This window comes from Daldinia childiae (assembly GCF_008694065.1).
Source record: "Daldinia childiae strain JS-1345 chromosome Unknown Scaffold1, whole genome shotgun sequence".
Taxonomy (NCBI): domain Eukaryota; kingdom Fungi; phylum Ascomycota; class Sordariomycetes; order Xylariales; family Hypoxylaceae; genus Daldinia; species Daldinia childiae.
The window spans coordinates 3,171,274-3,186,768 of NW_022984642.1; the positions used below are offsets into that span (position 1 = coordinate 3,171,274).

At 46.9% G+C, this 15,495-nt stretch overlaps 6 protein-coding genes across 6 annotated transcripts; 3 read left to right on the plus strand and 3 right to left on the minus strand.

Annotated features, from left to right (window-relative positions):
• Window positions 1–84: 84 nt before the first annotated feature.
• On the minus strand, window positions 85–3,426 carry GL218_00833 (ATP-dependent RNA helicase mtr4; the record flags this gene model as incomplete). Its single annotated transcript, XM_033577278.1, has 2 exons — window positions 85–265; window positions 317–3,426. 2 exons carry the CDS (start codon window positions 3,424–3,426, stop codon window positions 85–87), a joined length of 3,291 nt encoding a protein of 1,096 aa, XP_033441411.1.
• A 149-nt stretch (window positions 3,427–3,575) lies between these two features.
• GL218_00834 (uncharacterized protein) lies at window positions 3,576–4,327 on the plus strand (the record flags this gene model as incomplete). The annotated part of the gene is made up of 3 exons (XM_033577279.1): window positions 3,576–3,603; window positions 4,018–4,230; window positions 4,299–4,327. The coding sequence occupies 3 exons, from the start codon at window positions 3,576–3,578 to the stop codon at window positions 4,325–4,327; spliced, it is 270 nt and encodes an 89-aa protein (XP_033441406.1).
• Window positions 4,328–4,857: 530 nt separating this feature from the next.
• On the minus strand, window positions 4,858–6,553 carry GL218_00835 (putative pentatricopeptide repeat protein; the record flags this gene model as incomplete). Its single annotated transcript, XM_033577280.1, has 2 exons — window positions 4,858–6,416; window positions 6,496–6,553. The coding sequence occupies 2 exons, from the start codon at window positions 6,551–6,553 to the stop codon at window positions 4,858–4,860; spliced, it is 1,617 nt and encodes a 538-aa protein (XP_033441405.1).
• Window positions 6,554–9,229: 2,676 nt separating this feature from the next.
• On the plus strand, window positions 9,230–10,020 carry GL218_00836 (uncharacterized protein; the record flags this gene model as incomplete). The annotated part of the gene is made up of 3 exons (XM_033577281.1): window positions 9,230–9,415; window positions 9,477–9,674; window positions 9,748–10,020. The coding sequence occupies 3 exons, from the start codon at window positions 9,230–9,232 to the stop codon at window positions 10,018–10,020; spliced, it is 657 nt and encodes a 218-aa protein (XP_033441408.1).
• Window positions 10,021–10,845: 825 nt separating this feature from the next.
• On the minus strand, window positions 10,846–11,824 carry GL218_00837 (UDP-N-acetylglucosamine transferase subunit alg14; the record flags this gene model as incomplete). The annotated part of the gene is made up of 2 exons (XM_033577282.1): window positions 10,846–11,502; window positions 11,612–11,824. The coding sequence occupies 2 exons, from the start codon at window positions 11,822–11,824 to the stop codon at window positions 10,846–10,848; spliced, it is 870 nt and encodes a 289-aa protein (XP_033441407.1).
• A 1,789-nt stretch (window positions 11,825–13,613) lies between these two features.
• Window positions 13,614–14,937, plus strand: GL218_00838 (uncharacterized protein; the record flags this gene model as incomplete). Its single annotated transcript, XM_033577283.1, has 4 exons — window positions 13,614–13,739; window positions 13,813–13,929; window positions 13,971–14,663; window positions 14,719–14,937. 4 exons carry the CDS (start codon window positions 13,614–13,616, stop codon window positions 14,935–14,937), a joined length of 1,155 nt encoding a protein of 384 aa, XP_033441416.1.
• Between the last annotated feature and the right edge of the window lie 558 nt (window positions 14,938–15,495).

A 15,495-nucleotide genomic window follows, 5' to 3' on the forward strand; every position in this document is an offset into this window, starting at 1 on the left:
TATCAAATCCTCATCCATCCACTTACCCTTGCATGATTATGCGTCGAAGAAAATCGTTGAAGAAAGCCTGTTGGTAGAACCATGTTACAAGTAGAGGGATTGGGCGGCTACGATATCGCGACGGATCTTCGCCAAACTCTCCTCAAACTTGGTTGTTAGATCTTCGCTACCCATAACCTTTCCTGCTTGTGCCATCTGGCGAAGGAGCTCCTCGAGTCGGCGGAATAGACGGATCAGGGAACCCTCGTAGGCGTTGGTCATTTTGCTAGAGTATTTGTCAGCTTATAAGACATATTACATTATCAAGTCTACTTACCAGACTTCGGCAAATGATTTTCCGTTCGCCCAAGCATAGACAGTCTCCATAAGTTGCCATTTTAAGCTCTGGGCGTACTCCTCCTCATTTACTTCTAGTTTGCTCTCTTGACTGACTTTGGCAATGATACGGGCCTGGGCCTGCACTTGCGTATATGGCTTCATCAGCTCGTCGGGCAGAGCCTGTGCTTCGACCTTCTCCTCGAAAATGAATACACTAAGAATAGCGGCGCATAGCTCGGGGGAGAGCTCGTTAAAGAATCGATTGAAAAGTAGCTCAGACAATAGTAGCTCGTGACCATCTGTCGAGGAAATCTCACAAGCTACACGAGCCTTCATCTGAACAATTTCGGATTCATTGATAAAACCGAGACGACGGAGGACTCGCTTCCTCGACTTGAGTTCGTCTAGCTGCGCAATGGAATGCGCCTTGGCGATCTTCTTCTTGAGAGCCTTGATCTCCTCGTTGCGGGCAATCTTTGCCGAATACTGCTCCCAAAGACTAGGCAACATAGGTGAACCGTGAAGTGGGTTAGCTAGTAATCGCGACTCTAGAACTTCGATCTTGCGAAGAAGCTTCTTGAACGAGTCGTCCGTGATGTTCATATTCTCAATGGGGTCCAATATAGGTAATCCGTCGGGAAACCGTCGCTCGACTTCCTTAAGCGCTTTGAGAGTCTGCTTACGAACCGCTTCTATATCCTCCCGGCTGGTCACATCCTTAGGCATGAACACTCGGATCTGGCTTAGAGCTTTGATACACGTGAGCATGCAGGGTACGACTTCAAAGATGCTGTCTTGGTTAGGATCACTAGCTCGAGCACCTTCTGGCATCTCAGTCGAGGGGTTAGCAGGTCCAAAAGGATCGCAAGCCGGGTCGAGGCGAAGGAAGACATCTATGAAATAAGACTCTTGGGGAGGGTATTCCTTCTCGCCAAATTTCGGGTCCTTGCGCTTCGTGACGTTAACAACGACACCCCAGCCAAAATCCTTGCCCGTCTTTGGATTAGCGATTTGCACGAGTCTTCCTGGTTGAAGATATTCAATACAATAATTGGGATGCTGGATGACGGCTAGCATGTCCTTGGTGTACTGTGTAATTTGCTGACGTAACCCGTAATAATCCTTGACGGTAGCCTCGTCCGGAATTACCATCTCGTCTCGCGTTTTCTGTAGTTTCATCAACTCATGTTCTAGGCCAGCGACACTAGCTGTGTTCTGGAACTGGAAGAAACAGTTCTCCAGCATGAACTCGGGGTTGATGGCATCGATTCTTAGTAAGTTCAGAACCATGTTATAACCTAGGTAAAAGGCGGAATTGAGTCTATCCTGTTGACCAACAACGATGTTCTTGGCCGTTTCCGGTTCCATCTTGTCATCAATCATCATGATGACGATACCACGCTCGTCGAGACCTCTACGACCCGCACGTCCAGACATTTGAATATACTCGGACGGAGTTAGGGGTCGTGTAGAAACGCCATCCCATTTCGAGACTTTTGTGAAGACGACCGTCTTCGCCGGCATGTTCAAACCGATAGAGAAAGTCTCAGTTGCGAAGAGAACTTTGATTAAACCCTCCTGGAACAGGATTTCGATGGTTTCCTTGAGGATGGGCAGAAGACCGGAATGATGGACGCCGATTCCCTTTTCTAAGAGAGGAAGAATGTTTTGGATTTGTGGGAGTTCGCGGTCTTCCTCTGATAGGGACTCAATGGCACTCACAAATACTTTTCGTACCATAGCCTTCTCGCTATCGTCGTTGAAAGCAAATTTCGAAGTTGTCAAGGCCATCATCTCACACTCCCTCTTGCTGAAGTTAAAAACAATCACGGGGTTGAAATTCTTGTTCATGATCATCTTCACGATCTTCTGAATGTCGGCTTGACTATCAGAGTTGTTGCCCTTAAAGTTCTTCTTATGCTTTCCCTTCCCCTTCTGCCTGCCATCGGGATCATTAGCATCAGCGGCCTTGCGCTCTTCTATTAGCTGCATGGTCTTGTTGAAGTTATGCTCTCGGAATACGCCCTTCTCATCCACAACCAGGAATATGCCTGATCCGCCAGCCGGGAAGAAGTAGTTTTGCAGAGGTGTCGGTCTGAAATCGGTATAGACGACATGACAGGCTTGTCGATGGATCTTTGCAATCCATTCGGCGAATTGGAAGGCGTTAGGAATGGTGGCAGATAGGAACACATATCGGACCTTATCGGGAAGGAGAATGATCGTCTCTTCCCATACTACACCACGCGATTTATCTCGCATGTAGTGGATTTCATCGAAAACGACCCAGGCAACCTCTCGCATTATTTCGGACCCTCGATACAACATCGACCGCAAAATTTCAGTTGTCATGACGAGACAACTGGCAGTAGGATTGATGGTAACATCACCAGTCATGAGACCAACATCGCCAAAAGCTTCGTTGAATTCTCGGTATTTTTGGTTACTCAATGCCTTGATCGGACTAGTATAGATGACACGCTGGTTCTGCTTGAGACAATGTGCAATGGCATACTCGGCTACGACAGTCTTTCCAGCACTCGTATGCGCCGACACTAGGACACTCTCATCTCGTTCAATAGAGGAGATCGAGAGGCGCTGGAAGGGATCAAGTGTGAATGGCCAGGTTCGTGCAGGGTTCTCGGGCGGTTTGTGTTCAGATAGTGGGACATATTCGTAATCGAGATCCGGGGGAAGTGCGACTTGATGTTGAATATTGTGTGACAGAACTAGCGACGCCTCGTCTTTAGTCGGGGCAAATCCAGCTGCCGCCGCGACTTCTCTTGATTCTGCCGTCTCAAATGTATCTGTTAGTACGGGTTCGGCGACGTCGTTCTTACGTCTTCGCTTGCTATCTCCTTGGTTATCGGACGCGGCATCTTCAGCATCGTCTTCCTCTGGCGACGTAGGCGCAATATCCGTCATGTCGACTTCTGGCACGGATGGAACAGATACAGCAGCAGTAGATCCATTTTTCATGCCACCGTCGGCCTTCCGCTTCTTGCTCTTCTTCTTGGATTTATGTGGTTTCGCGACCGAAGAAGGTTGAGGTTCCGAGTTGACCTTGCTGGCGGGCTGGTCCTCGAAAACGTCGAAGAGCTCGTCCATTGTGAACGAGTACTAGATCGTCACTCAATCAATAATGGTGCAATTAATGGCGAGAATTGAGAGAAACGCTCGTGAAGGTTTATAGCGCTAGGTTTCCCGACAAAATTAAAGGAATCCTTACGGTTCCAACCAGTATTAAGGATTAAATAATGTCCCAAACTGTAAAGAGTTTGATGGGTACTTTTGTAAAAGAGAACGTGAACTTTTCTGGAGATAGCAGCAGAAAACAAAAAAACCGGGCCGTGGCAGAAAAATCAAGCAAGGAGTGGGACAGCAGAAATGATAAAAGAAAAAGGCAGGCGGTCAAGTGGAGGACCTACCTTTAGTGCAGTTGTGTACCCTAGTACCTAGCGGCAGCTGCAGCTTGCGCTATTGTTACACGGGCCGAGGATTAACCGTGATTCGGGTCAAGGCCGCAGCTACGGGAATCGTCCGATGATTCCAAGTTTTAATCAAAGGCTCGAAGCTTTGTAGTACATAAAAGAAACATTCTCTCCACTCCTCAAAACCGACACAATCTCTATAGTCAAGGTAAATTATATACTACTAACCTCATATACGAATCTCTAAAAAGCTAATTGATACGCTCAGATGGTCGCCCAACCCGCCGTTCGTGCCGCCCCGCGCATCACCTCAATGATCACCCGCCGGGCCTTCCACGCAACCCGCACCCGTCTCTCTCTCCGTACCACTACTCCGAGGGCCCCCGCTCGAACTTGCCCTTCAACACCAAGACCCGGTTCTTCGCTCTGCGATACTGGGGCTACATGTTCACCGGTTTCTTCGCGCCCGTTGGCATTGCCGGTGCGTTATTTCCTTTCACCCGACTGCTTAGACGGTCATGATATCATATACTAACGTGTGCAATATAGTCTGGCAAACCAAGAAGCCCAAGGCTTAAGTTATGGCGATTGGTTGAGAGTAAAGCTACGGGAAGCAGGCCGAGATAGAGTATCACCTAGGCGGGGACGACAAAGAGCACGATGCAAGTTGTACATACACTTGACAATAGACATTGAGGCCATCACCAAGCACAATCTCATATGTTTCAGTCAACTTGACGTTTTTAAACCATGATGCTTAGTGTTTGAATCACAGCTTCAACAGCCCAGCTCGTAAATTTATCATCTAATCCCAGAACTACCTAACATGAAGTTTCATCTTTATTAGAACTTATAGTATGTACATGAACGGCTGCGTTTAGTGCAATATCTTACTTGATTTCTAATGAAGATTTCGTCTATGAAGACCTTGGATATTCTTGGGGAGTGAGATTCCTCAATTGATATTCAGATCGTAACATCTTGATATGTATTTACAAGCGAGTCTATTTTTATCATCATATATACATATAAGTGGTATCATCCATCCGCAGCCATTGCCCCTGCCCATTATTTTACACCTATATATGTCCCGTTTTGATTCCCCACGTCAAAATGATATGCCTCTGGATTGTGCAAGGAAATTATCTTGTTGCATAATCCTTGTCAGGAAATCCATCATGAATTGCGAATTTCCTGTGTCCAGATCCCATCTAGACCTCAGACTTTCGTATATATCCAACATCTGATCTCGAGTCGAAAATCTGGAGAAGGCTCTCAAAACAGCCATAGCCCATGTACTGATGTAAAACCCCTCGGTCCCAGAGTCGAGGGCATCTAAGAAGGCGTTCCATACACTAACTAACCTCTCTGCTGACCAGTCCGATCCGGTACTCCCATGCCTACCAAATGCCTTGAAAAGTGCAAGGAAGATAGCGCCGTGGAGTTGAACTTCGAAAAGCTTCATCTCATCGAGGAACTGTGCAACTTTAGAGAGATTGCCTAATCTCGGGCCATAGTGGTTGATGAGGAGGCGGTAGGTTTGTAGGTCCGGCGAGATCAGTGCGGTTTGCTGAAAATTCGGACGCATTTCAGGATGTTTTTTGGCTACTCTTGCAAACATCATAAGTACCTTGGTAATATTCTTCTGCATCGAGTAGTTACGATCTGGCAGCACCCTGGTTCCTCGAGCTGAAAGTTTCATTTTCTCGTAGACTTTCTCTGCGGAATCTTCTTCCCCAGCTGTCAGAAATCCAGATATGACACTATTGAGTACGATTGAGTCAATTACTTCACCCGACTCCACCATCTCTCTATAGGCTGCTCTCATCCCGCTGGTGTCCTGTTTGAGACCAAAGTAGTGAATCAGACTGACATGGTGATATCGGTTGAACTGAAAACCGCGGGTCATCATCTCCTGATATATCATCTCGGCAAGATTAAATTTGCCAGCTTTCGATGCAACGTCGAAAAGGATGTTGAAAGTCACATCAGAGGCACGAATACCTGCAACCTGTTCCATCTCACGCCAGAGATGAAGCGCAGCCTCAACCTCTACTTCTGTTGATCTTCCGACATACCGACTAGCAAATGACATGGCGGTATTCCATTCAAGCCTAGTTAGGGGAAAACCGCTGTTCTTTACGTCTGTCACCACAGAAAAGTACCGCAACATAGACTTGGAGTTTTTCCGTTCAGTCATTCCTAGGACCGCAAGCAACTGATGCCTCAATCGAGCCGTAATATGTGATGCACGGGGCCCGGGAAGCGACAAGTATCGGTCATATACCTCATCTAAGTCTATCGTTGCCGGACGCCTAAGTTTAAGAAGTACAATCTCTCGTAGCTTTCGAACTGCCTCAGATTCTTCGGGGTCTAGTCTTTGCCTAGCGTCAATAGATTGGAGGTTGACATCTTCTCTTCTGTCCGAGACCGTAAGATATGGACCGTCTGCGGGAGCATATCTTCGTAGGTAAGGGTCTCTTAAGAATTCAAGGTGCTCATTTATAGAGGTATCGTCGTACTGGTCAACAATTTCAAGGAGCTCAGGTCTGGACGTAACTCCTCGCGACGGGGAAGGAGTATCGTCTGTGCCCGAGGATGCATGATTCCATTTGCGACTACAATGGAAATTCGAGCTGAAATAGCCAGGACTTGAAGGTCGATGGCCTGGTGTTGTTATCGCCGAGTTGATGTACCTTGTAGACGTAAAAGTGCAAGATGTTTTAAGCTTCTTCCTAGGTCGTACCGAGGAGGAGCAGCCGGGGACGGTAAGTAAACCCTCGCGCTAGCTTTCCTATGCCCATCATGTATTTTCGTGGTATATAATGAGGGTACTGAGCTTGAGCTTGGCGAGGGTCGACGGGAGAGTATCGCGCCGTAAATCGACCCGTAAATTCGAGTAAAGATTCTCATGAGCTGTCCCGCATGTTGGTCCAGTCATCACAGCTTCTCTATGGACCTCTATGGACTCGACGACATAGGTGTGATGGTGACGTAAAGAATTCAAGAAATTTTTGTGATTTCAACTTTTCTAAATGATGGCGGGCCGTCGGACTTTGGATCGCGTTATCGCAACATTTAAAGAAAAATGCCACTGATAAGAACTGCAGGGTTTCTAGCTTCCTGCAATATTATGATAGATTTTGTAGTTGGGTACTTTCTTTGGGACTAAGCTAGTATTATAAAAGGTACTCCATGTCTTTCCTCCATGATTTTAATATGAAATAAGAGTTTTAGGTACATAGGCTAGCTTTCGGTAGATGTACATATACATAATAAACTATAAGCAACACCTAGGAAAATCGATTATCCCCGCCAATCGTCAATCGAGGTCCACCTAAGCATTCAATTATGCGACTTTTGAACCAATTTTCTAAACTTCCATTGTCTAAACCATCTCTGAACAATTGGATTCGACTGTTATACCCCCGACGCAGCATCAATTGCCTAGGTCTCGCCCTCTTCTATACGGTATAAGGGAGGATAGGGGTGTTGACTTCTGTGTAATGCGCCATGGGTGGTCAAAGACAGATCTTGCCCGGTAGGTCTACCAGACAGTCACGACATTAATGAACCAATCGCATTTTCCCAAATGTTCAGGTTCAGCAGCCGTTATGGTACAAGGTGGTTGAATCGATACCCCCCTCGGAAATGCTCACGAGGCCATTTCCACCTCAACACAAGAAACAGAACCCCAAGGTACGAAAACCAAGCAGGTTATTCCAACCGCAAGAATTAGTATACGAAGAGGACGAGCTACGGAGGACCTTTTACAAAGATCATCCCTGGGAGCTAGCAAGGCCGAGGATGATAATCGAAATGGACGGGAAAGATGCGCGGAGATACGACTGGTCTAAGGGATTAATACAGCCGGGTATGCCTTTGTGCGGTGAATGGTAAGCGTCTTGTACTTGCGCATTACGAAGTCGGATAGAATATAGGTTAACACCCTTACAGTGTTGTTCAACGTCAGTTATGGATGATGCACAACGTCCCAGGCATAACAAAAGATCAAGCATACGACACAGTGCGGAGGGAGGGAGTTTTACGCATTGCGACAGCAAGAGGAAGTCGAGCGCAGGATAGCCAGGGAAGAAGCTCAGATGGTGGGCGCATATTTCGGCAAGTCCTACATACAAGTAGGTATGGAGCTCGAAGATAGGGAGTATGAGCAATGGAAGAAGTGGGCTGGAAAGCAGATCGAAGCAGTTAAGGCGGAACGTGATTCGGCTTACACAAGCTTCGGGGATGAAGTTGATCCCGATAGTATTGACGTGGACGAGCTCGCAGCAGAAACAGAAGAGGCTGTTCCAGTACAGAAATAGGCCCGGCAGAATGCCTCAATTATTAAATGTACCACAACTGTACAAATCCTACACATATACCACCACTAAGCCCCCTCTTAGTCGACCTCACGACTTCCCGAGTCAGTGAATGAGGTAATTACATTACAAGTCCTATGATCCTCCATGAATGATGCTCGCCGAAATTAACAATGGGTATATTTTCACACTTTTGCGCTATGACTCCTCAGGTATCGAATTCTCCAACTGTTCTATCCGAAGCAAGTAGGTTTGCCTCTATGTCAAGTGTATCAGTAAACGGTTGTATAGTTGGACGGTTTGAGACTTACAATTGCTCTCAACTTTGTCGGTCTTCCTCATTCGACGCTCTATGAACGAGCTGTGAGAGAAGAGCACATGCTTCTTGATAGTACTTTCGAGCGAAAGCATGTGATTGGGTATTATCGAGCTGAACGGCGGTATTGCCTTAGCTAGTGCCGTAGCTAGCATTGCCTTTGACGATGGCATCTTAGTAAAATTTTTGTAGTATTCTTTTTATTTAGTTATTTTTATTTTACTTGACTTTGTTTTTTTAGAGGAAGAAGCTGTTGATGATATTTATAAAAAGATGAAACTCATTGGGTGCCAGTATCACAATTATGAGAGGAGATGGGACGATGATCTGATACAAGGGGGTGCGGGGGGTACTTGCATATCGCTTAAACTCGGCTGGCTCTTTGATGCTTCAATATAGCGCCGCATTCCCTTACTCCAATAATCTGCAGGGTCCATCACCATCTACATACATGTACAGGGTTATTTTTGATACATAACTCATGTTACACTAGAATCATACTATACTTGTAGCAAGACCATTACCTACTTAATCTAACAGGAACTTCCCTTACATTAGAGTTCTACGGTCAGTTTTTGAGCAAACATTTGGCAAGGTTCACCAATAAGTCTCGTCCCACGAGCCAAACGCCAGAACAATGACCAGTGAGGCTAATGGGAGGACATACCTCTCTGCTCCAACGTGTGACAAGTAAGTATCCTAGTAATAATAATATTTGGTATTATATCTAATACTCCCAAAGCTTCCCATATGACATCGTGCCCTCAGACACATATTACCTGTTATTACTGCCCAATGATGACCAACCACATGGGTATCTACGTCCCGAGATCGTCCAGAAAATGCCATGGACCTCTCACTTCCAAGTCCATCACAGCACGCCGCGGACCGTCTCAGTGCTAGACTCCTCTAACGGGAAAGACACAGTTGGCGCAGTCAATGCGGCCTTCTCAGAACTAATCAACATCTGCATCGAGCAGAACCTCTTCCACATTCTAGATGGCAAACACAGCGAACCGTTCGCCATCGTAAGCGCAAAATACCCCGCCCACATGGAGCGCTTCGCAGCGCGCTGTTTGGTATTACTAGCCGGGGCGCATATATTACGGCGTACACCAACCCCCCCGAGGGAGAGATGAAGCTCTGGATCGGCCGTCGCGCGGCTCATTTTATACGAGTCCCGGGATGCTAGACGGGACCGTAGCAGGGGGCATCAAAGCGGGCTCCAGTCCCCTCGAGACCATCATCCACGAAGAAGACGAGGAGGCCTCTCTTCCGGAGAAACTAGTGCGTGAGCGTGTGCGCTCCGTCGGTGTGCAACGTACATAACCGCAACCGGCGCTGATTTCCCGGTGAAAAGGGGCTTATCATTCCCGATATCATATACGTCCACGACCTCGAGCTTCCTAGCGATGTCGTTCCGAAGCCAAATGATGACGAGGTTGAAACGTTCTATTCTATGACTGTTGAGGAAGTGCAGAAGGGCCTGCTGAATGGAGAGTTCAAACCTGATTCGGCGGCTGTGCTTATTGACTTCTTCATCAGACATGGTGTTATTACGGCTGATAATGGGAAGGATTTTATTGAGTTGAGCATGCGGTTGCATCGAAGACTACCTTTTAGGACCCCTTGATATCGGAATAAAGGGGTTATGTTATGATGATCATGGACTATATCTAGAGAGACGGTCGAGGAAGCATAGAATTAGAGGTGGATTGTTGTCGTCAGCGTTTGGGGGTGACTTCTTTGAAGAGAGTACCTGAGTAAAAACTAGACTGGCATTAGAGGGGTGTCACGCTACTCGAGGATATTACTATTCCCTTGTAATTATTATCACTTAGACATAGGAGATAATGTAGGTACCATACTCCTATGAAGGGGATTTATTACTCGGTAGTGTTAGAGTTATTGAAAGATGAACACTCCCATACATGAAGTGGTTCGGCAGAATAGAATAACTAGCAATTCAGAACAGAGAAAAAGCTTGTCGCGAATTATTAAGTACAAACAGCACGAGAAAATTGCCAAAATTGAATTGTGATTGCTAATACCGGTCATGATCATCGGCAGTCCTAAGCCGGCATTTATATGCCATTATGGATCGTGCCCTTTTTCTATGTGAAATTTGATGCAACAGTAAAGCGTTCCTTAGCCAGCAGTGAAAATGCAACGATTCCAGTCCTTAATCAACCCTAATTTGATTTTCCTTCCGTACGAAATTCCCCTCTGCTCAATGAAATGCAACTGTTCTTTTGATCGTCGTAGGCTCTTTAGTCCATACGAGAATGTACTTTGAATAGAAAAAAAAATCATTCAACCATGCTACCGAACGAAGAAAGCTATTATGCTTTGTGGTATTGAACTCGAGATTTTCTAGATGGAACTTATAGTTAGCAAGGGAAGCAGGTATTGAATAGTGAAATTGTCTGGCAACATACTTTATATAACCTCGGTAGAATTATTCGGTAGGCACGCTAGGAATAGTCGGCATCACGACCATATTGCCAGTGTACGTCTGACGGCCATGACGTCGATGAAGCGGGCGATGCTGTACGATAAACACATCGGCCAACTGGAGGCGCTTGATCAACTCGCCCGAGAAGCTCAAGGAGTTAACTCGAGCCCAGCTCTCGACGAACACGCACTTCATGGAGTCTTCATGCGCGACGCCGTAGAACTTCATTATGTAGGCGCACAGGAGAAACACGAAGCCGGTACCAGGGCCGTCCGTCACAATCACACCGGGCAGCTTAAACTTGTGGATGGTGGGGTTGGGGGCCGGGATGGTTAGGATGTCAAGGACGTCGTTGACGCAGTTGCACACGCTGATGGGGGTCGTCCACCAGCTCTGGTGCACGGCGCGGCTGCGGTGGAAGAACTTGATATCGTAGGTACCAGCGTTGAGGCGGTGCGCGGGGGTGAAGCGGCGGTTCAGGCGGCGCTCGAATTCCATTACCTTCTTGAAGCTTAGGACATCGCCATATCCGATAGCCCAGCGGCGGTGCGAGTGCGGGCCTTCGGATCGAATGCTGCGCTCGACCATCTTAATCATCTCGGTGGTGTGGCCACCGGAACCACAGACTAGGATGACATAGAACGGCATCTCAGAGTTACTCTTGCGCGGCCATAGTTCTTAGGGTCCTTGCGATGAGCGACGATAGTATAGTGACGGTGCTATTTTACGTTAGCGGATAGAGAGCGAAATATTTGAGATCAACACTTACTGGGATGTAGAAGGAGAGGAAGATCACGATGGTTAGAATGAGAAACATCATGAGAACCTTGAGAGAGACGACCAACAGAACTGCGCAGATGACGATGTAAACGCGAGTGATGTTGTGGGAGAAGACAAATGCGAGGGCTTGCAGGATAGAGCGGATGATATCGAAAGCGTTGATGACGGGTGGGTTGAGAACAATACCATCAAGTGCTTCCATGTTGCGGATGCACTGCCGATGCTCTTGATTTAATGAATTAGAAGTGTTAATGTTAGATAGGATAGTAGGGTCATCAGCTGTAGATGAGGGGTGCCTCTCACACTGTTGGGGAAGGAGTGCGCGGAGGAGTTAGGTTGTGTGGTTGTCGAATTGTTCGAATTGTGAGAATTAGTAGTAAAGTTGGAAGTCCCTGAGGAGAAAGCACCTCCCTCATTGTAAGGGTTACTGTTGCCCCGGACGCCATATTGTGTTTGGCTGATTATGCGGCTGGATATGCGGCTGGTTATGTTCAGCGGCGGAGGAGTAAACCTTGCCCTAGTCCTCGGCGACGATGTGGTCTTTAGTGGCTTAGTAGTGCCACAAGCCGCAACGCCGGTGCCCCGGCTCGGACCCGTAGCCGGTGGAGGTGCTGCGACGGAACGGAGGGCCCGTCTTATTCTTGCAGGGCTCGGGAAGGCTTAAGGCTGGCTGGACGGAGCGTCACACGGGATCTATTGGTGACGGCAGTACTAGTAGTAGACTGAAGGGGCCCTGCCGGGGTTTTAATCTATGGACTAGAGTAGACGCCGACTGTTCTCTGGATAATATATAATTATTATGCCGAGAAAAGAACGGTAGAGGTTTTATACATGAGAAACCGATCACTTCCCCTTATTGGCCTTATTAAGTTAACATATATAAATGTTTAGCTGGCCTCGAAGTTATTAGTCCTAAGATAAACATGTAGTTGATATTTGTAAAAAAAAGAAGTTTAATGTAAGAGACGAACGGTTATTAGTGTGTAGGCGTAAGTTATGATGCATTAATAGGACAGTTACAATAGCATGTAATATGAAGCTAATCGTAAACTGTTAAGCCTGTTATGTGTGCGCGACAGACTATTTGTGTCGATTTATTTTTTTAGATTTGCGCCGTTCGTCAGAGAAAGTCTGTTAGTAAATTTGCGGTAATGAATTCCCTATGTAGAAGTTCTTCGTATCTGCGGGAATGAGGCGCCTTAAAAAGTTAATAATTTAAACTAGGGTTATGCCTATATTGGTGGCTGAGGTTACGATTTGTTACAATAACTTTTTCTTCGGTGGTCACCTAGGCGGTGATCTTTTGTTAAGTACGGCGTGGGCGGTCGGTGGCAGTAATTGCAGGCACGGCAGGCACGGTAGTGCACGTGGCAGCTGGGATACCGTCCCGGTGCAGGATCTAAACGTTTTCCGGAGAAACGTGATAAAATCACCTCTGAACCACTAGAGCCTCCGTGATTCCTAGAAAACAATTGCTTGGTATTTATCCCTTTGTCAGACTTTTTGTTGGTCTAAGGATTGCGCATAACTCCTTGTTAGTCCTAGAGGTGTCCAGAATTATCGCGTATGTGAGTTGATGAATTGTAGAATAGGTGTTCGAAAGATGTAGACGGTACCTTACATTAGCACGAACTGTGGATCGTCCTAAGGTTCAGATGAGATCTATTTTAGTATTACGTACTACGTCACTAGCGCCCTGAGGTACTGCGATAACGCGTTACTACGGTAGTTGCCGATATCAAATTTTATTGGGAACAGGGGTAACACCTTATCGCGTCGCAACCCTTAGGCAAAAACACGCTCAGGCAGAACTAAATAGACAAATTATCCACTATAACGCGAAAAGAAGGGAAAAAAAGTCAAAGCATCACCTCGGCTTTTTTCATATTTATCGAACCTCCTAGTATCCACAACCAAAACAACCCGCTTGTCCTTAATTACACATTTTCCCTTAGGCCAGTACTGCTTGTGGTTCTTGTGGTTTTGCAAACATGGCGACCTTGCGGTCGAGGAAGTTTCTAAGTTGCTTCTATTGCGGTAGAAGGTCTAGATTACGATTCGAAGGCCAGAAATCATTTCTCTGTCTGAACTGCGATGCGACAAATTGGTTAGACGAAGTAAGTTCATCGGGTTCTCGAGGCCACGTCGAGATACAAATAACATCTTCGTGCATGGCTAATCAGATGGCAGTATGGAAGTATTACCGATCCTCCTACGTCGTCGTCCGTCGAGCGCCCTCAGGTCCAGTTCGCTATTCCTCGTTCATCAGTACCCCGCTCGCCAACGCGATCAATATCCCCGAATGGCGTAGGCTCTGAGGATTCGATCTTTTGCGGTACATGCTTAAGGAACCAACAATGCTCACCAGTTCGCTTGCGCAATTTGAGTGGCCGGATGACCATAACAGTGCCGAATATGCCGCCCGAGAGAAGAGATATTGGGCCCTTCGAAAGGATCTTGAGAAAAGATACCCTCAGATGTGTGCTGTTTGTGAACCAAAGGTAGAAAAGAAGCTGCACGAAGCAAGCTACACGGCGCAAACCGACCACCTACGCCGAATGATGGACCGTACGCGGTCGAGTCGACAGGATGTGAAGAGGCGAGGAATGCTAGACGCAGTCGACTGGGCAGGAAGATGGGTATGGAATCTTGGCTTCGCACTCCAGTTCATATGGCACATCGCTATGCTTTGGTCTCTTGTCATAGGACTATATGGTCTAAGCGGAACAGATTCGTGGATGACTAGGATTTTAAAGGGCGTACATCAGTACGGCAGCGATCGATTACCTCGTACAGATCAACTCATGCAATGGGCGATTGGTTTCGGATTATGTTCACTTCCGTGGAATCCGCGCTTCAAACAGACGATACGGGGCTTCACGTCGCATTATCTCGGATTTAAGCATTGGTACACGTACCAGTTTCTTATATTATTAGTACGATATGCCGGCCTCTCGATGTCACAGTACAGCTCCTCGGAAGGGCTGCAAATACCGGCACAACTAGGCGCACAACTCGCCATAGCTTTATTGATGACCTTTGTAAGTATAACTAGGTGAACTCTTACATGTGGATTTGCGCTAAGACAAAGTCTAGATCTATCACGCATCTCGGAAGTCTATTCATACAGATACAACACCTCTCTTTCGACCTCGTCAGAAGGTAAATAGTTCGCAACAGTCCCCAGTTGCGTCAAAACCGCATAGGGATCAAAACGACCTTGGGAGCATACTCGATGAAATATCCCAATCACGTGTTGAGCCTACACCATATTCTCCTCAGAGTCCAAACACTTATCAAACCAACCGCGGATAATGTGCCCTTCAGTGGCTCCTTTAGTAGTTCTTTTAGTAGATCGCACGAAAATGGGGCTTCTGGACCGTCTTTTAGTTCTATGCGTCTATCTGACCCAGTCATAGTCAAAAAGCCAGAGCCTAAGACAGTTCACTACGAAGAAGAAATGGATTGGACGCCATCCGCTTCACAGCACCGAGCGTTCAGCTCATACAATCCGTATAAGGTGAAGAACACCAACCCACGCTTTAACGATATCCCTATAGAGGCTAGATCTGGGCCCATCTGGTACAAAGTACCTCCAGCGCCTACTACTCCCGCACAGAAGCTACGCAACCCTCCTATGCGCCCGATTATTAGAGAAAGCCCAAAGGAGGTAAAGGAGAACTTCTTCCAGAGCACAGCCAGGGGACCTCTGGATTTGGGATCGTCGGTTCAAGGCAGCTTGTCAGATATCAAGTTTGCCGAACCGAAATTCTTTGCGCCCGAAGATAAAGACGATCCACGAGATAATCTCTCGAGGATGTTTGCGAGTTCGTTCAGCATTAGTCCAGATCCAGATGAAGAGAGGTATCGAAA